The sequence below is a fragment of the Alosa alosa genome, chromosome 13 (genome assembly GCF_017589495.1).
Source record: "Alosa alosa isolate M-15738 ecotype Scorff River chromosome 13, AALO_Geno_1.1, whole genome shotgun sequence".
In the NCBI taxonomy this organism is placed as follows: Eukaryota; Metazoa; Chordata; class Actinopteri; order Clupeiformes; family Clupeidae; genus Alosa; species Alosa alosa.
The window spans coordinates 31485997-31505996 of NC_063201.1; the positions used below are offsets into that span (position 1 = coordinate 31485997).

Genomic DNA, 20000 nt, shown 5'->3' on the forward strand with positions numbered 1-20000 from the left:
CATGCTTAGCCCGCAGGAGGGACAGTTTTATTAGCGAGAGCCGCTGACAATGAGGATCAGTGCAGCTCGTGCTGAAGCCGCTCCCGAGAGACAGGCAGCCCCGCGTGATAGAATTGTTTGTGAAGCTCGCGGGTCAGTCTCCAGCTCGCGCCACCGGGGGGCTTTTTAGCGGCTCGCGCCTTTGCACGAGCCCTGCGGGACTTGTTTTCTCCATGGCCGGGGCCCCGCGATTATCACTGACCTTATTAAAATGAAATCAAATAGATCTGCAGAAGCTCACCGCCTGTACTTAACACCGTTTCAATTGAAACCCAAAAGAAGTGCATTGGGGTTGTGATTGCCTGAACTCCTCGAGTCAAAAGGAAGGAGTCTTTCCTGATCCGGCGCGCGTAAACCTACATGTCTTTAAGCATCCCACACCAGTAAAAACTTAGAAAGAAAAACAAAACGGTGAGTTAATGAGCTCCATCTGTAGCCCATTTTATCGTGCTAATTCAATAAAATACCCGCTTGGAGAGAACTAATTGAATTAGCTACCAGTTCACTGCGAAGTGTTAATTTCCCTTACAGATAAATATCAGGTTGATGTATTCAACAGAGGGGTGGTTTTATGATATATTAATGTGCTTATTGTTTCTGTAGGCCTACTTCATGGATGGACGTTAAACGAATTAGGCTTCGAGTCGGAAATGTCCGGCTCTTCTCCATATCGCACGTGGTTAAAGCGCGCTCTCTCTTTATTCCCGGTAAATCAATCTGATCACTGTACGTGTATACTTATCCCCGATACCAATAGAGTTATTTTCCGGTGTGACCTCTTCCGGCCCCAATATCAGCAACAGGTGAAGAAAAAGCTTAACATACCAGGATGTTAAAAGTGGGCGAAATAGAGATACTACCCCAACCAAGTAGGCCTATGTGATTTATTAGGTGACATTAGTTGCATGAGATGAACAGGATGCAGCTCTTCTGCACGCTCTCAGCACTAATCTAATATGAAGGGTCGGTCTCCTTTGCACACACAATGCGCGCATTTTCGCTCTCTGTCTCGCTTGTACTCACGCCCTCGATCATGTTTTTTTTTTTCTTATTTGATAAAGATGCATCGCGAATGGACCAGTTAATTTAATTAACACATCCAGCGCTTCAGTGCGCACAAGCGAAGTACGAGAGTAATTATTTCATTATGATTATGCTCTGAAGAAAATCAAGGATTATGCAAATATAGGTCCAAAGACAGCGGGTATGTTAGGGTCAGTCAGTTTGAACAACTATTACATTGACTTTTACATGGTTATCAACCTGACAACGCAAACATACAAACTGCTACACACATCCGCAGATGCAAACATACACACACACACACACACACACACACACAGACAGTGTTTGTGTATGCACATGTGCATGCATGTGTTTGTGAGTGTGTGTGTGTGTGTGCATGTGTGTGTGTGTGTGTATGTGTGTTTGGGTGTGTGCATGTGTGTGTGTGTGTCTGTGTGTGTGTGTATGTGTGTTTGGGTGTGTTTACACATGCATGAGTGTACACAATGTACACAAATGACCTGTATCAGAGTGTGTGTAGGATTGCTGTCTAACAGGACCTTGCTTTATATATCCACACAATAGCTCATAAATCTATAGATGCATGTAGTTCTCTCACTGGGCAGAGGGCAGTATAGTTGGGTCTAATCACTCACTGCTATACATTATTTGTGAAAATGAATTTCATTTCATCTTTTTATCAGTCATTATTTCTTTCTCTCTCTCTCTCTCAGTGTGAGTGTGTGAATTTGTGCATGTACATGTCTGCATTTCCAATGTTATCTTTAACTGTTTTTGGTCATTCAGAAACATTATGTGCGGCATTTTGTGTCTGTGTGGGAGAGAGGATGAGTCATCAGTGAAACAACAAAATGACAGAATAAGAGAATCTAGAAAAGAAAGTGGTCGGATGGATAGATTTAGAGGAGAGGAATATGGTGGTATGTTTGGGAATGGTAATGTTGCATGAAAGGAACAATATTGAAAAGCACATGATGGAATAATTGAATGCATTAGTGACACTCATGTGAAATCTGATTTGATTCATCCAAAATCATCTTCTTACTTGTTGTGCCTCCGCTAGCGCCAAATTAAACAAAAAATACTGTCTGCATATTTTACATTTAAAATATTTAATATGTATGAGTAGTCCATTAAAGTAATTAATTGTATAGAATTGTGGATTTACAACAGATCCACAGGAAACAATTGGTTTTGAATGTGGAAAATGCCTACTGAATGGAGTGAACAGCTAAAAAGCTTCTCCACCACATTTCAGAAATTAAAATTCATCCATTTAATGCATTTTCTTGTTCAGACTATTAGTGTGGTGGGCCAAGTGAATAACTGTGTGTGTGTGTGTGCATGCACGTGTGTGTGTGTTTGTGAGTGTGTGTGTGTGTGTGCATGTGTGTGTGTGTGTGTGTGTGTGTGTGGGGTGTGTGCATGTGTGTGTGTGTATGTGTGTGTGTGTATGTGTTTGGTGTGTTTACACATGCATGAGTGTACACAATGTACACAAAATGACCTGTATCAGAGTGTGTGTAGGATTGCTGTCTAACAGGACCTTGCTTTATATATCCACACAATAGCTCATAAATCTATAGATGCATGTAGTTCTCTCACTGGGCAGAGGGCAGTATAGTTGGGTCTAATCACTCACTGCTATACATTATTTGTGAAAATGAATTTCATTTCATCTTTTTATCAGTCATTATTTCTTTCTCTCTCTCTCTCTCAGTGTGAGTGTGTGAATTTGTGCATGTACATGTCTGCATTTCCAATGTTATCTTTAACTGTTTTTGGTCATTCAGAAACATTATGTGCGGCATTTTGTGTCTGTGTGGGAGAGAGGATGAGTCATCAGTGAAACAACAAAATGACAGAATAAGAGAATCTAGAAAAGAAAGTGGTCGGATGGATAGATTTAGAGGAGAGGAATATGGTGGTATGTTTGGGAATGGTAATGTTGCATGAAAGGAACAATATTGAAAAGCACATGATGGAATAATTGAATGCATTAGTGACACTCATGTGAAATCTGATTTGATTCATCCAAAATCATCTTCTTACTTGTTGTGCCTCCGCTAGCGCCAAATTAAACAAAAAATACTGTCTGCATATTTTACATTTAAAATATTTAATATGTATGAGTAGTCCATTAAAGTAATTAATTGTATAGAATTGTGGATTTACAACAGATCCACAGGAAACAATTGGTTTTGAATGTGGAAAATGCCTACTGAATGGAGTGAACAGCTAAAAAGCTTCTCCACCACATTTCAGAAATTAAAATTCATCCATTTAATGCATTTTCTTGTTCAGACTATTAGTGTGGTGGGCCAAGTGAATAACAGACAGGACAGACGATTGGAGATTTGTGAAAATATGACCATTACCAGTTAAGGAGACAGACATGCACATTTTTGCTTTTGGACAACAGAGTGCAAGCTCCTTGCTAGTAGTTATTTCTGATTGTTGAGTTGTTGTTACATATTTCTTTGAATGTTTTGCAACTGTCATATTAAGAAAGCTTTTTTAAGTTTGAGTTGAGAGAGAGAGAGAGAGAGAGAGAGAGAGAGAGCTGCTCAGGGCAAACTTGGTTGATGTGTTGGCAAGACACCCAGTTTCATGTGTTGCCAGAGGTGTGTGTGTGTGTGTGTGTGTGTGTGTGTGCTATAGTGGCTGTGATTATGTACATCGTAATTTTAGTAACAGTTAACAATAATTTCTCTCTGTGTGTGTGTGTGTGTGTGTGTGTGTGTGTGTGTGTGTGTGTGTGTGTGTGTGTGTGTGTACATGTGTATGTATATATATATGTGTGTGTGTGTGTGTGTGTGTGTGTGTGTGTGTGTGTGTGTGTGTGTGTGATTGTTACTGCAGCCTCTGGCATCCCACCCCTGCTTTTATTAATTACTAAATAAAAACAAATTGTGAAACTAATTGAAAAGGGGGGTAATTTATTTCTGTCGCGGACCACAGGCAAGATTCAATTATCTTTCCCTCACCTCTCCCCGCCTGTCTCTTTGTCACTCCCTCAGTTCATTGTAGTGAAATGAATGCTGTCTCAATGCTAAACCTAAATCCCCAAAGACAGTATTTCATTCATGCATACATACTCCATACAGCTATTCTTTTGTGTATGTTCCTTTTTAGCTATATAGCAGGTAATCACTTCACAGTTGAGGGAAAGATCTAACTTCCCACTAATGTATTAAAAACTGCTCCCAGCCCAAATTATTTCACATCTCTGTTTTTAGATGCTCAGTTATTAACCCTGGTTTGGCCATATTTTCAGTCATAATACTATTTTGTGTTATGGCTTATTTGTTCGGCAGAGATATCTATGATTCAGATGTTCCCTGACGTAGCTGTTAATTGTCAGTAATGTTCAGTATTTTTGCTGTTTTGTCAATGCTCTTCAGGTGTAGTACGTTGGTATGCGCTAAAAAATCTCCTCACATCTCCAGTGGAGTGAGACATACCTTGTAATCAAGCTTGTAATATTGTGTTGAATTGGGCTGCCAAAACTAGTCATGACACACACACACACAAACACACACACACACACACACACACACACCATCACTGTGTGTTCTAGGGTTCTAATCCTTGTACATAGTATATATATTATAATGACCTGCTAGATACAAATTCCAGTAAAAAAGGACAGGGCAAACCCAAAATATTAGGGCTGATTTCAGCTGTGACATTGTCCCTTTGTCCACCTTTAATCCAAAAAGGGTTTAGAATGGACACATATCATGAATGCTAGCAGCAATGGCTCTGTGCATTCAGGAGCATCAGGAGCAGTGTTTCTTAAGCATGTCATTGACAGCTTTCATAACCGTAAAATCAGACAGTCAACCAATCTAGTGGTTTACTGTGACAGTGACAGTAAGAGAGTGTGTATTTGTTTCTGTGTGTGCATGTGCCTGCAGGTATTCAGGTTAATCACTCCAATCAACCCAGCACAGCCCAGCATTGCTGCCATAGTTTAAACAGAGTTTTATACTGTCAGAAAACCTAGACAAAAACTACTCTAGAAATGGGATTACCTTTCAATGAGTGGCAGTGTATGTATTTCTATACAATACATTAATGAGTTATGGTATTCGCATGTATGTTTGTGTGTATGTGTGTGTGGGTGTGTGTGTAAGAGAGAGAGAGAGAGAGAGAGTGTGTGTATGAGAAAGAGAGAGAGAGGAGAAAGAGATGTTTATAAATCTGCTTTTGTGTTTGTTTGTGCTGCTGTTTGTGTTTGTGTATCAGCCTTACCTTGAAGAAGCCTTTGCAGCCCTCACACGTGCGCACCCCATAGTGTTGGCAGGCGGCGTTGTCTCCGCACACGGCACACGTCCCCTCGCCTGTGCTGGAGCGTGTTGGAGGGGAGGGCAGGGGTGCTGGGCACCCGCCCATGGTGGCCAGCGAGCGGAATGGCAGACCCCCGGCCTTTGCCATGCCCAGCGGGTACATGTGCGTGTGTGTGTGCGGGTGCGCTTGCGGGTGGCTGTGACCGTGCACGTCGGAGGGCGAGCGCTCGGGGCGCACCTGCAAACTCATGCCCTCGTAGGTGGCTGCGGGCGACTGCTCGTAGAAGTGAGCGAATCTCTGCGGCTGGGGGAGGGGCTGCAGGGACTGAGGCTCCTCCCACAGGAAGGCGCCTCCTGGTGGGCCGGGCGGGAGTGGGGTGGGCGGGGTGGAGGGCGGTGACTGCTTGAAGTACATGGAGCTGCCGGCCAGCGCGTCGTCGTTCTGGCCCATGGAGAGGGCCGGGCCGGCAGGGTACGGGTCGTCCTCCTTCTTGATAGTGGACCGCGCCATGGGCAGCTGGTACAGGCAGGAGGGCTTGGGCGGGTCGTAGCTGCTCTCCACAAACACGTTGAAGCTGGGGAGAGACGTGGTGGCCGCCGCCGAGATCTCTCCAGCGCCCAACTCCAGCTTGGCATAGTCAGGGTTCATGAGGTCCGAGCCGTAGTCTCCGTGGTAACCGACGGACTGGGAGGAGTAGCTGGACCCCGGAGGAGCAGGGCCATACTGAGCCTGTACACAAGGCATTTCTAGGAGGCAAGATGTAAGAGAAAGCATGGTTGGTGGATTGTCCTCTGTTCAGTTGTGCATTTAGAGAGGACGATGCTGGCAGGCCCCGGTGTTAGTATGCAGTTAGTGAAATGTGTTTGGTAGTACTTGGTGCTCAGAGACACGCATACACACAAAGCTGCTAAATAAAATTCCCATGTCAGCATGTTATTATTAATGATAACATTATGTTGATGATGTATCTCCTGATAATAGTTTTTTTTATCTTTAAAAAACTATCTTTAGAAATCTTTTTATGATCTAAACAAGCTCTGTGTAGTCAATGTTTGGATATCGAATTCACTCTTTTCTAAGGAGAAAAAACATTGCATGTTGTCATAATTATGGGTATTTCCTAAACGACGCTGAACGCTACAGGAGCTAAATTACATAATGGAAACCCAGAAACACACCTCCAGCACAGCTGTTTGAGTCGGCAGTGTGCGTAGGGGGTTGTGCGTGTGTGTGTCCAGTGTTTGCTCATCTCTCGGGCGGGGAAGAGTACACACATCACTAGTCCCATTGACGCTCATATTCCGCGTCTGTCGTCTGGCCGCTCCTCGGTAATCGCTCGCGTCATGTGTGTTTAGGAAAATCAGACTTATCAATTATGTACGCCTCTTTAACTTTGCTTTTTTCACACACTCACACAGCGACACGTGTAGACTCACATGTAGACACCACTAAGCGCACTTTCAACAATCCAAAAATGTGAACAATCCGCAACTCATAGGGTAACCGATCTTTACCCCACACACACACACACCTCCAATAAAAAAAATAAATAATATAATATAATAACAATTATCCAAAAGTTCTCCAAATAAACGCAAAAATGAATGTTATTCATGCCGATTACAATTTTCCCCATTGCATTTGACCTGCTGCATGCAATAGTGCCCACTTCACAACGTCGCACCACACATCTTTCCCCTTTCCACGCGCACACGTAAACACAGATGTGTGATGTCAGCGTAGGAGTGGGGGGCGAACTAGGCTTTGTCGTCATGGATACAGGGGCAATGATGTCATCTAGAATAGGGGGACTTCATAGAGTGAGTCAAATGTTCTTTCTTTTTTTCAGAGCTTCCTGTCTCTCTCTCTCCCTCTGTTTCTCTCACACTCTCTCTCTCTCTCTCTCTGTGTTTGTGTGTGTGTGTGTGTGTGTGTGTGTGTGTGTTGCAAGTGCATGCTTATTCTGAAGCACAGAGTACATCCCAACAGAACTGAAGCATGGAGCACATCACAGCAGATTCTGTGTGAAGAGGACGGTTGTGAAAAAGCAAGCTTTTTATCTCAAATTGCACAGCACCCCCCAACAGAGAGAGGGGTAACACACATAGACAGTTTCTCTCTGAAACTGTATAATGTTAGATCTATAAAAAGCTCCAGTCATGTTAAGGTCAAAGTTCATAACCTTCAGTGGGAACAATGCAGACCAAAGACAAGCTCAGGCTCACCTACATTTTCTCTCTCTCTCTCTCTCTCTCTCTCTCTCTCTCTCTCTCACACACACACACACACACACACACACACAAGCACACACACACACACACACACACACACACACACACACACACAAACAAACACAATTTAGAGACTGACAACCCCGAAACACCGTGCACAGGCGGAGAGAGGTGCATGTGTGTGAGTGGAAGTGTATCTGTCTGCTTGTGTTAGGCTATCTTCTTTAATTGATGACAAAACACAAAATCCAGAGATAATTTGCCTTTACCAAACAAGTCAGAGGTGTGTGTGTACATCAGAAAAAGAAACAGCCATTTTTTGTTAGCCAATGCGCAGTGAATTAAAACATTCTGTGCATGTGTATAAGATTTACATGATAAAATAGGCTCTAACCTCGGGGAGTGCATTTTAGATGGACAAAATGCAGTTGTTCCCATAAGTGCGCGTGTTTGCTCATCGCTTCAATGCCATAGATCTAATAAACGAAAGATGAACGGCACACAATCAATACCGTCTTTCTCATCCACCCTTACACACAAAAGCACGCCGCGCTTATAAACTTCATAAAATACACACTTGGTTAATCAGTTCAACAGTGCACGTTCTTAGACACACACACATTTTTTTTTGCTCTCCTAATTTAGTTAAAATGTATTGCCTATACTTAAATATGACAACACTAGACTCAGAAATTATATTGTCAATATATTGTAATGCAAATTGTTATTCAAATATGCGTGCAACATAGCCGACTATTGCCTGATGTTGCAGGTGAGTAGCCTGGAGACAAAAATGCGTTCATGCGCCCGCAGACGATCTGATAAAAACAAAACACACGTGTAGGCGTTCTGCACAAACGACTTGCTATATTACTATTCTTGATATTTTCAGTTCCAAATACCTCCGTTAATTATAGTCAACAACTTTTCAGCACATTGCACCCATTTTCTGCTGTAACTCGTTTCAGCACACTTTTGGGGAGCCCGTTTTCATGATGATTACAAGAAAATACACAGATGCCAGGACAACCGTTTACACCACCACTGATATTAGACTATAATTTTTAATCGACTCAAATCATTTGCCGTTTACTTTCTGTCTGACTGTACAATGTGACAATCGACTGGCTTACCTCGCGTGAGTTTTGCTCGCTGAATTGTGGTGGGTTTGTTAGTGATACGGGAGATGGTTCGGGTATCGGCAGACGCCTCAGAGGATGTGTCCGGTACTCGTGGGTCGGAGCTGGGCTGGTGGCGCTCTTCCGAACCAGCGCCTAAAACAGAACAACCAGTAAGACAACCAAAATCTATATATAAGTTGTGGATTTGCCTAACCTTAAACCAACAGAAAATATAATGCAGACTCGGAAAGACACAGGCTATAAGGCCCCAACAAAATCAAAGTTGAAAGCCGTACTCACATCAGAAACGAAAATGACAGAAACTGTACCCAAGTCCCCTATACCCACAGCTTTTCTGCGCGCGCTGCGGTCAGCCTCATACCAAAAACAAAACTCGCGCATCTCACCGCACTGACATACTATTATGTGCATAGCTCACATCTACAATTTAATTCCCTTTAATGTACACAAAAACAGGGGCATCAAATCTCAAATTTAGGCACAATAATGGAGTGCAAACTGAGTTAAATAAATCAAACGAATGCAAAAAGGAACGGGAGACAACCCTTCCCCTGTGTCTGAAGAAGTAAGTTACCAAATAGTTTTAAACAATTTATTTAGAAAACATTGGAAAACAATTAAGTGCATGGTATTTTTAATTTTTTAAAATAAACATGATTTGAAATTATTTGAAATTACATGAGCTTGCCACACATATAGCCTACAATAAAGAAGTACCAAAAAATCCTATTGCAGACATTTTAAGGTACATACAAAAACAATGAGAGATAAGTATAAAACGTGCCCAGACACACACACACACACACACACACACACACACACACACACACAGCGTGTGTGTGTGTGTGAGAGAGAAGAGAGAGTATGAGAGAGTGAGAGAACAAGAAAGAAAGAGAGAGAAAATGAACAAGCTACTGAACTGAAGGCAAACACACGCAAATATAGGAACGGTGAGGAGGATACCTTCCTTCTGGATGTGAACGTAGGAAATGAATACCTCAATTAATCTGACCAAAGTTGCCTAAACGAGTTAAAACATTTTTAAAGCCAAAGCTAGACATTCACCTGAGATCGCTTCCGAAGTCTCCCCTCGCGTGCTTGTGTGTGTGTGTGTGTGCGCGCGCGCGCGTGTGTGTGCGTGTGTGTGTGTTTGTGACAGAAAGAAAGAGAGAGAGCGAGAGAGAGAGAGAGAGAGAGAGAGAGAGAGAGTGCATGCACCCCAGCGCCCTAAAGCCGGGTGCGCGCTACCATGATGTATTTAAAAGAGTCTAGCGCCCTCTTCCTGAAACCTGCAGGCACACAGTCCCGTTACCGAGAGTAGCAGTGCCCCCCGTCACCCGGACGTGAGCATAAAATTATTTTAACCCGTGTGACCAAGCGCTTTCATAGTGATTTCACGTCAACTTCAAAGACACACGTCACCATCAGACCTAGCGATTGAACCACATAGAAATGACAAGAGGAGCATGAAATTTCATCTACCACACACCCACACAGAAAAAGTTATATAGCCTACACGGTCCGAATCACACACACACACACACACACATACACACACACACACACACACACTTCTTCTGATCTTGCGCTCCGGTAACCTAGAGAACGGCAAGTGAGGCTCTAAACATTTGCCCCTGGCTCCAATAAGCCAGACAGAGAGAGTCCCCACAAGCAAACAGACCGAAAGAAGACGAGAGGAGAATGAAAGGAGGGATATACTAGTACAGTAAATCTGAAGGGAGAAGAACAGATCTTGACACACACACACACACACACACTCTCTCGCTCTCTCTCTCTCTCTCTCTCTCTCTCTCTCTCTCTCTCTCTCACACACACACACACATACACACGTAATAAACACCGAGAGAGAGATAGTATCTCTCTCTCTCTCACACACACACACACACACACACACACACACACACACACACACACACAAACACACATAAACACACACACACACACACACACACTTCTGTAGTCCACGCTATTAAGTTAGCACATACTTCCACAACACGTTGGCACAATGGTTAGGTCATTTGAACTTAAACAGCATTTGAATCATTGTGCTTATGTTGTAAGGTTAAAACATGCAAATGGTGATCTTTTCTGTTGGCGACTATGTTGCACCAGAGGCCTGTATGTCTCACCCCCCAAAAAAGTAACTGACCTTTAATGACACTCGGCATTTCTGTCTGTTCGTCTATCGAGACAGGCAGACCGGCAGAGAGCATGTAATGAAAATACTGCAAGACTTTTTTTTTAACATAGCTTAAATCAGGAAGGTGTGTCTTTATTCCCCCAGCCAATCAACCAATCATCCAGCCAATCAATCTAGGCTATATCTAGGCTAGCCTATGTATCTATATCTATCTATCTATCTAGAAATGTGATACAAGAACTAAGCATAGGCCTACTGTCAATATAAATGCAAGCTATCCTAATGAATGAATGAATTAATGAATGAAATTGATTCTTGTAGTCAATGTAGCCTAAACATAGGCGAAGGAAAATTATATAGGCCTAGCCTACATTACATTCAAATAAATCGGCACCAATTTAACATTGGACGCAACTAGGCCTAGGCTACCAGCTAAAAGTGATTCAGACACCCGAGTACCGTTCTGCAGTTGTAATAAAGCTGTGCCTCGCACTGTGCTGTTCTGCGCTTCCCGCAACAGCGCAAGCCCCTATCGCGACTGCCGCTTCACCGCGGTGTAGAATAGGCATCCCATTTCCATGACAACCGGAAAGAATATGATACCTTTCGCAAATTAAATTGGGATTCAGAGCCATCCATCTGCTGCCAACGACAGCGCACAACGAGGTCCCGTTTCTGAGACGCACCGCTCGGCTCCAAGTGTTCAACAGGTCACCGCGTTCTCACGAAGGACGAAAAGTTGTCTAGTGCTCTCTTCTAGGGCTAAACTAAACCAGGCAACAAAGCGTCCAGACAATGCATATATTAATTACTTCATCTTTCAAAGGTAAATTAATTGTCTACAATTCGGAATGAGTTTGTAATGAAAAAGCTTTAGGCTACTACTTACTTGATTGCTGTAGTGGTTCCGTCTTTACATGTGTTTTGAACCTCCTTAAAATATCCTGCGCATTGGCTGTTCCGGTGAAATATATTGCCTATATATTTTTTTCTGGATTATAATAATCACTTTTAAGTCTGAGGTTCTATCGACATAACAACAATTAGAAGAAATATAATGTATTGTTTCCCTTGTCCAAAAAAAAATTAAAAAGTAAAAAGTAACACGCGTAGTCCTACTCCGCTACTTGTAAGGGTTTCCGTGATGTCCGCGTTTGACAGTATTCGCGCGACTGATGCGCCGGGCTCGAGCTGCAATGTGCCTTTGTTTATGTGGAGGCTGCGCGAGGGAAAGTCTAATAGCACATTTATGTGAGTGGCTTCTACATAGAGAGCTAGGAATGCACGACGTCGCATTGACGTCATGGCGCGGGTGACGTTGAGTCCACTGTGTAGCCCTGTACAGTAGACACATAAGCCTTCCTCCCGCGTGCCAGAAAGAGCTAGAGAGAGAGAAAGAGAGAGAGAGAGCTGTCGGTAGGGGGAGTTGAGCTTGCGAGTCAGTGACATAGACAAGGCTAAGCAAAAACATGGCTACCACCACCGACTTTTCATTGGGATCTGCGAACTCTAACATGATTCTATTAGAATATGTCATCGGCCGCTGTGGTTTATGTAGACCACACTTTAACATACGCAATGAAAATACGCAACTTATAGTCAAGGTAGGCCTCAACATCATTATCAAACAGCCTAATTTCTCAAAAGTCTCGTTTGGTAGGATACATTCTTCTACATTCGTCTTTGATGCAGTGGCTGGAGCCCAAGATAAAATTTCCTCTGGGGACAATAAAGCCTACCTTAGCGCTACATTGCGTATTTTCTCCTCAATTCTGGATAGGTGCACCAGCCTACATGCACGAGATTATTGTAGACAAGCGACTTTAGGGCATGAATGCAGTACACTTTTGCAGTTGTTCGATTGTGTTTACTGTTCATCATGTATGGCCCATTCAATAGCATTTCAACTGTCAGGGCCATCTGATGAGGTTACATGGCCTATGTTTTGCTGACTGAACGCTGACAGCGCACCTGTTGACCGCATGACAGCGCAAGATTCAACCTAGATTCTCAAGAAGAGCATCGCATCAGATTGCACAGTTTTTAGCCATCTGTAGTGGTGCATGATCAGGCGATTAACTTTGTGAGAGTAAACAAGGGCGTAATATATTATTTTAGTCCCGATCTTGCATGGCCGAATAAATTAAACGCGGCGGGCACAACACACGAACAAATAGCCTAAATTAGGTTACTGTAGCTTTAGTTAACAGTAAATCAAAGAGCCAATCACACGTAATTTGTTGGCCACGTTCTAATTCTGGCCAATGATCAGCCGGCGGGGGCGGGGCGAGGGCTTGACGCACTGAGGCGCGTGATTGACGCAAGCGCCGATACTAAATATAGCAGTGGGCTGCACGGCGGTGTGTGATAGCAGAGTTCCATTCATTGTGCCGGGGCGGGACCGTTTATTTTAGAAATTTGATTGTGATCCAGCCAATCCAAATATAGTCGTAGACAGGTATTTTTAGCGGAAGCGTGTGTCCCCGTTTCTTCTTGCCAGGGAACAACCTCATGATACCCCCGCTCTGTAACAAGAGCTACCTACCTAATGGAAGTGAGAACTGGCTAACTGTGATATTAAACTGGCAAACGGGACAGGCGTAATCTGACGCTATGGACGCTGAGAATCTAGCTTTGACTTGTAGTGTCAGTATTTTTATTCACAAGCTAAACATCACAACTATCTGTGCCGTTTCGTGTAATGCCTCGCGTAATTTCGTGTAATGAATTATAAAGAATAATTCACACGACTTGCAACGGCGCTCTGTTTCTGGTTTGTCTTTTTTTTGCATAGGCTACTTGAGCATTTATTATTGTAGCCTAACATCAATGCGTTTCCCGCCTACAGCGACGCATCTGTTGCGTAGGGAACAGAGATTCTTTTCGGACTGCAGGCTACTGTTGAATAGACGATTTTGTTTTAGAATTGTTCACCTAGTAGTTATTTGTGCTAGAGTTCGGGAGGAGTTGGTAGGAGTTGTTGGAAAGAGACTTTAATCCGCCATGCTAAGGGAAGTTCTGCCTCACTTGCGCGCTCATCGGAGAAATGCTTTTAGTTAAAACCTGTTACCAAGTCTATAGTTTTCCTCTGCAACCCCCTTCTGCGCCTTCTGTATCGCATGTGGAAGTGATGAAAAACGCACAACCGTGGGGAATACCCTTTCCGTGAACTTCAGCCCACTGTCTGTCTGCATCAGAAGTGGCTTGGTTGGCGTGCGCCATGGCTTGGATGAGGAGCGCTCGGTTAACCTCCCATCTTCAAATTTACTGAAAAACACCCTATGACGGATTTCTCCTCCTCCCGTCTGATCTTCGAATAAGACCAAGAGCAGCCATGGCAATATATTTTTCCTGAGGGGGCTGATTGACGCAGGACCCTATGTGGTGTTTTGGTAGAAGCCAACTTTCAACATTGAGGTTACTAGAAAAAGAATATAACCGCAAGCGGCAATGGCGGGCCCGAACACCTGCGGTCCGCGACCCGTGGCATTTCAGAATCCAACAATGCACTCACCTGTGCACAAATGCACGTATCTGATGTGTGTGCTATTTGTTTTTGCAAGTTTGATACATTGGAAACAAGTTTACTCACTGTATATTGGATGTGACATTTACACTGATGATATTCACTAGGTGGCGCTACACCACAAATATGTGGGGTACAATGATGTGCTTTCAAGTAACCAATTTATGGCACACATTTTGATATGCAGTGCAGCAATTAACAAGTTATCCTAAAAACTCCCTTCAGCCTACCCACTTGGGGGAGGGGGGTGGGGGGGTCTACATCCCTACCAGCTCTTGTGTGTGGGGGTGAAACTATTTGCTGCCCACAAGACTCAATGACATAAGGGGGAGGGGGTTAATGTGGTTAATGCAATCTACACATGAAAGTTGTTTGACCCAAGACATGCCGCCTGAAATGCACATGCGTTGTCACGGCTACATAAACAAATCTTGCACACAGGAAGAAAGCTGTTAGGTCTGACCTGCTGGTTACCCAACATAATAAGCAATTTTAAACGTAAAGCTTCCAATGCATATCGCCCCCATCTGTCCGAACCCGAACCGAACCCGACTATAATTTCTAAATATTTGTCCGAACCCGACCCGACCCGTCGGGACCCGTCGGGCTCGGGTCGGGTAGCCACACTCTACACGAGACTAAGTGACATAACGGGGCACTGTGGAGTCCATAGGCCACACCCGGGGCCGAGTCTTTGTCCATAACAGCTTTATCGGACACCTGTTGTGTGTGCCAAATTTCATGAGTTTTCTCCCATGGGAACCACCTCAAAAAAGGCAAAGCATGACAGGATATTCCCAACTATAATAATAACAATCCTTACAGAAACAATAGGGCCTTGCGCCTTTCGATGCTCGGGCCCTAATTAGAGTGTTGATTTTGATGGCAGATCATTCTGAAGTACAGTTATAGTAGTATACAGTACATAACAGGATAATGTATCTTGCTTATAGGAATCTTCTGATTTGCATGGACATTTGTATGGTTAATTTCCATAGAAATTGTGGCACATATTTTTTGTCTTGTATGTCAATGTCTTGTATGTGGAGCGCTTTAGGTTGCACTCTGTGCATACAAAAATGCATTATATAAATAAAAGTGACTTGACTTGACTTGACTTGCCTTTAAGAGTGTAAATGCCACCATACCATCCCACATTATTGACTCCAGCCATTTGCATACCTTGCTGAACCACTTCTAGCATAGAATCAGAATCTACACTAAACTTAACCTTTGGATAATGAACCAATTTTAGTTAACCCTCCTGAATTACCAATCAATCAAATTACAATCTTACAATAAAATATATTATATAAAATATATTACAATAAAAATATATTCAAATAGAAAGCATATTTGACCAACCCATCTGTTCACAAAAACTGGACATAATGGCATAATCTTTGTGTGTTTGTTTAGATGCAATGGAAGAGATTGTATAAGGAGTGTACCCTAAGATGAAACCTTTTTTTTATCTGAATCATTATTTAAAAGTGAAGGTAAAATTGCTAGTCTGAACCAAAAGCATTGACAAGATTATCAGAAGGAGATGAGTTATATACAGTGTAGGATATTTAATGACAGATCCACACACAAGACTTACACACTCCCTGTCTTATACACACACACACACACACACACACACACATACAGCAAGCAGACAGCAATGTGTAGGCTGTGATACATGTATATGTATGCATGTGATTAATGCTTCACTGGCTTCTGGTAAATTGCCTATTCCATTTAAACTGGCCTGGGTAGCACTGCTTCTTAAAAAACGTTCTCTCGCTCCCACTCATGTGGAGAACTATCAGCCGGTCTCACCCTGAAATCCAGCTTTAAAGATGGCCACTCCACTGTAATAGCTCTGTTGTTTGTGACAGAAGCCTTAAAGCCAGCCAGAGCAGAATTGTGATCCTCAGTACTCATCTTTCTTGATTAATCAGTATTGCTTTCAACATGGTCAACCACCACATCCCACTATCCATACTCTCCAACATGGGCATCACAGGCAACACCCACTCCTACTGTGAATCCTACCTCACTGAGTGATCGTTCAATGTGTCTTGGCTAGAACACTGTCCTCGTCTCACCACCTGGCCATGGGGGTGCCCCAAGGCTCGAGTCTACAGCCTATAGGGCCCCTTTGCCCTGTACACCACCTTGTGGGGCCAGATTATCCGCTCGCATTGCTTCTTATATCACAACAAAATATAACAAAAAATGTTAGGCCTAAATCTGTCTTGGCAAATTTTCAGTTGAATCTATTTGGCAAATTCTCAGTTAAATGTTGGTGTTTGTTACTGTTTGTAGAAATTAAATTATTGTTTTAAGAAAATAAAAATGTTTTACCAGAAATCTTTGTTTTGGACCAACTTACCCCATACCTAGGCTCCTCTTACCCCATGTATAGGGTAAGCTGTTCCAGAAGACCAACGTTTTTGCAGAGAGCATATCTCTTTACCCTTATAAGTTATCAAAGAGTTGATAACAGAAGTTGTAGAACACTGAATTTTTGTTTGATGTGAAGACAAAACAAAATCTCTTCAGAATGATGAAGAATGAAAAAAACAAGTGCTACCAGAGCAGGGGCATCCCTCTCTATCTTTCTCCTTCCACCACTACCTTCATCCACTATTTACATTGCTAAATGAAGAAATGTAAATGTACTGTACCTGTGTGTGTGTGTGTGTGTGTGTGTGTGTGTGTGTGTGTGTGTGTGTGTGTGTGTGTGTGTGTTTGTGTGTGTGTGTGTGTGTGTGTTTGGCCAGCATCCCCTGCCAGGCTTTGAGAGTGTGGGTTGGGGGCTTCCCCAAATTGATTGTGTAGGTTACCTCCAGTGTGTGAGTGTGCCTATCTGTTTGAGTCACACTTCTGCTCCACCAAAGGTCAGTTTCTAGGAGTGTAAATGCCAGCATGTCTATGCAAGTCTGCAAGTGACATAGATTGTGGTCCAGTCCTGAGCACGGTTCTTTTTGCTGCATGTGGCCATGCTGTTTCACTCTGACAAAAACAGTGACTGCCGGACCAACTGACTGTCCCCCTTCACCAAACCTAGGGAAATCTTTCAGGCAGTTGTCATGGTTTGTGCATAATTTAAAAGCTAGTTTGTTTTCACTTTTTGATGTTGATATCGTCTTATTATCTCTGGCAAATCACATCAGTGTGACCACTAATGATCAGTGGGCAACCTGTAGAGAGAGTCACAAGTTTTAAATACCTTGGTGTCCACATTACTGAAGACTTAACATGCACTGTTAACACTCAATATGTTCTGAAGAAGTCCAGACAACGACTCTACTTCCTTCGTCAGCTAAGGAAATTCAAAGTTTCTACATCCATCATGAAGGCCTTCTACACTTCAGCGGGTGAGTGTTCTAACTGGTAGCATCATCACCTGTATGGGAACTCCACAGTTAGAGATTGTAGTACTCTGCAGAGAGTAGTGCGCTCAGCTGAACGTACTATAAGAACTCAACTCCCTGCTCTACAAGATATCTATTCCAGAAGAGTACTCCTAAGAGCCTAAAAGATTCTGAAGGACTCTTCCTAAGTCATCCTAACAATTGATTATTCCTACCGCTGAAATCAAGAAGACGCCTATGTAGTCACAAAGCCAGAACTGAGAGACTCAGGAGAAGTTTTTATCCCCAGGCCATCCGAACTCTGAACTCACACTATACTGACTTTGCACACATTCACTCCTCAGCACTCTCAAACATTTCCCAACTCTGAACTCACACTAGACTGACTTTGCACTCATTCACTCCTCAGCACTCATGACCCCCCCCCCCTCCCCCCCACACACACACCTACATGACTGTTAGCACTTTTACATCCCTCTCCCTATGCTACAGACCTTTTATTTATTTTCTTATTTCATCACACGTCAAAACACACACACACACACACACACACACACACACACACATATCTGACTTTCTCCAACTTTTGCACATCTCCATAGAACTTTTTATTTATTATTTTTGATTTCTATCTACCCATGTCCTTGATTGCCTAGCCTTTCTGCCCCCCCCCTCCCTACATACACAGCACATTGTCTTCAGGATCTTCTCCAACACACATCCTCTACATACTTACAGCACACTGCCCCCACCTACCCACACACAAGGGAGTTTTTCCCTGCCCCTGTTGCTCTTGGGTGCTCCTTGTTGGTGCCCCCCCCCCCCAATCCCAATCCTCCCCCACCTTTCTTATGCAGCCCTTGCCACTTAATCTACTAAACCCCTCTTCTACTGCAACCCCCCCCCAGTAACTATATGCATGTAAACTTCCTTGTATCCTTGTGTCTGTAGTATTTCTAAAGTTTGATAACGGGTACAATATATTTCTGGACATGCTTTCACCAAGTAGCTTCAGCATTCAGCTTCAGTGCACTACAAAATAGACTTTTGACATGGCATAAGTGAGATGATTTATTTTGTTGAACACCCTTCAAAATGTGACATCGTTCTCATCTCCTAAACATCTTTATGCAATTATGTTTGGTTAAAAAATATGAGTTTGGGTTAACAGCAGTATACTATTTAAGACAAGTCAAGTAAATGTATTTTTATAGCACATTTAAAGCAACAGCATTGCACCAAAGTGTTTTACATAAAAAATAAGAAAATATTAATAGGCTAAAAAAAAAATTAAACAGACGTAAATTCTCAAAGACAACAACAGATGGCCCATGTATTAATATTAGAGTAATGAACATAAAAACAAATATGAAAGAAAATGACAAGGAGAGTGAATACTAGAACCTGTGATATTTGGATAAGTAGAGTCCTCATTTAAGCAATATGAGATATTGCTGACTGTAAGTGTGAGTCATGGATACTCATGGATGCATTTACTGGATAGCACATCAGGGTAGGGCACGTTATTGCGGTATTTGGGGTAGTAGATTGCGTGCATGTGCATCTTTGCGTGGGTGGGGTGGGTTTTTTGTAAGCGAACAATTGCTGTGGAAGTGTACGGTTCCTATATGATACATGTTTGTTTACTGTATGCAAAAGGCAGGCTGTTGAATAAGCGCAGACTCAAAGCTGAGGAATGCCCAGTTGGCTCATGGCCTGGGATCACTGGCTATACCTGTGCAGCAGCATCAAACTCTCACTTCACCAGTGAGTCAGCTGTCTGCAGAGATGATGAAACAGCAGCCATTCATCCTATTGTGCATACCGTGCTTTGATTAGTGTAAACCCAACCAGAAAAATCAGGTAAATCTTCAATAGGAGTAGATTAAATGGACAGTAATGACAATAATGTGTGTGTGTGTGTGTGTGTGTGTGTGTGTGTGTGTCTGCATGTGAGAGCAGGAGAGAGAGAGCCTGCATGTTGTGTGTGAGTGTTGACATAGTGGTGCACACAGTGACACACTCTCATGCCTGAGAAGTATTTAGTAAATGTCAAAGCGTTGGTGTTCTTCCTGACCTGATTGTGAAGGTTATCAGAGGTTACATGCAGCCACTTACTCATGAGGAATCAGTCAAATCAGTTCAGAGAAAATATAAATACATAATATATATAAATTTGAATGTATGAATTCTGTGAAATATGAATATATTATATGA

At 42.9% G+C, this 20000-nt stretch overlaps 1 protein-coding gene and 1 long non-coding RNA gene across 2 annotated transcripts in view; one reads left to right on the forward strand and one right to left on the reverse strand.

Annotated features, from left to right (window-relative positions):
- Positions 1-12112, reverse strand: part of nr4a3 (nuclear receptor subfamily 4, group A, member 3) — an 18849-nt gene extending 6737 nt beyond the window's left edge. Inside the window, 5 exon segments of the mRNA XM_048261789.1 lie at positions 5323-6104; positions 7984-8065; positions 8723-8863; positions 11496-11659; positions 11782-12112. Of these exon segments, the coding sequence (XP_048117746.1) occupies positions 5323-6104; positions 7984-8065; positions 8723-8863; positions 11496-11531 (1041 nt within the window). The 5' untranslated portion in view covers positions 11532-11659; positions 11782-12112.
- A 181-nt stretch (positions 12113-12293) lies between these two features.
- LOC125306426 overlaps positions 12294-20000 on the forward strand; it is a 14797-nt gene continuing 7090 nt past the window's right edge. Inside the window, exon 1 of the long non-coding RNA XR_007195561.1 lies at positions 12294-12496. This is a non-coding gene — a long non-coding RNA (uncharacterized LOC125306426). The remainder of the gene's footprint in view (positions 12497-20000) is intronic.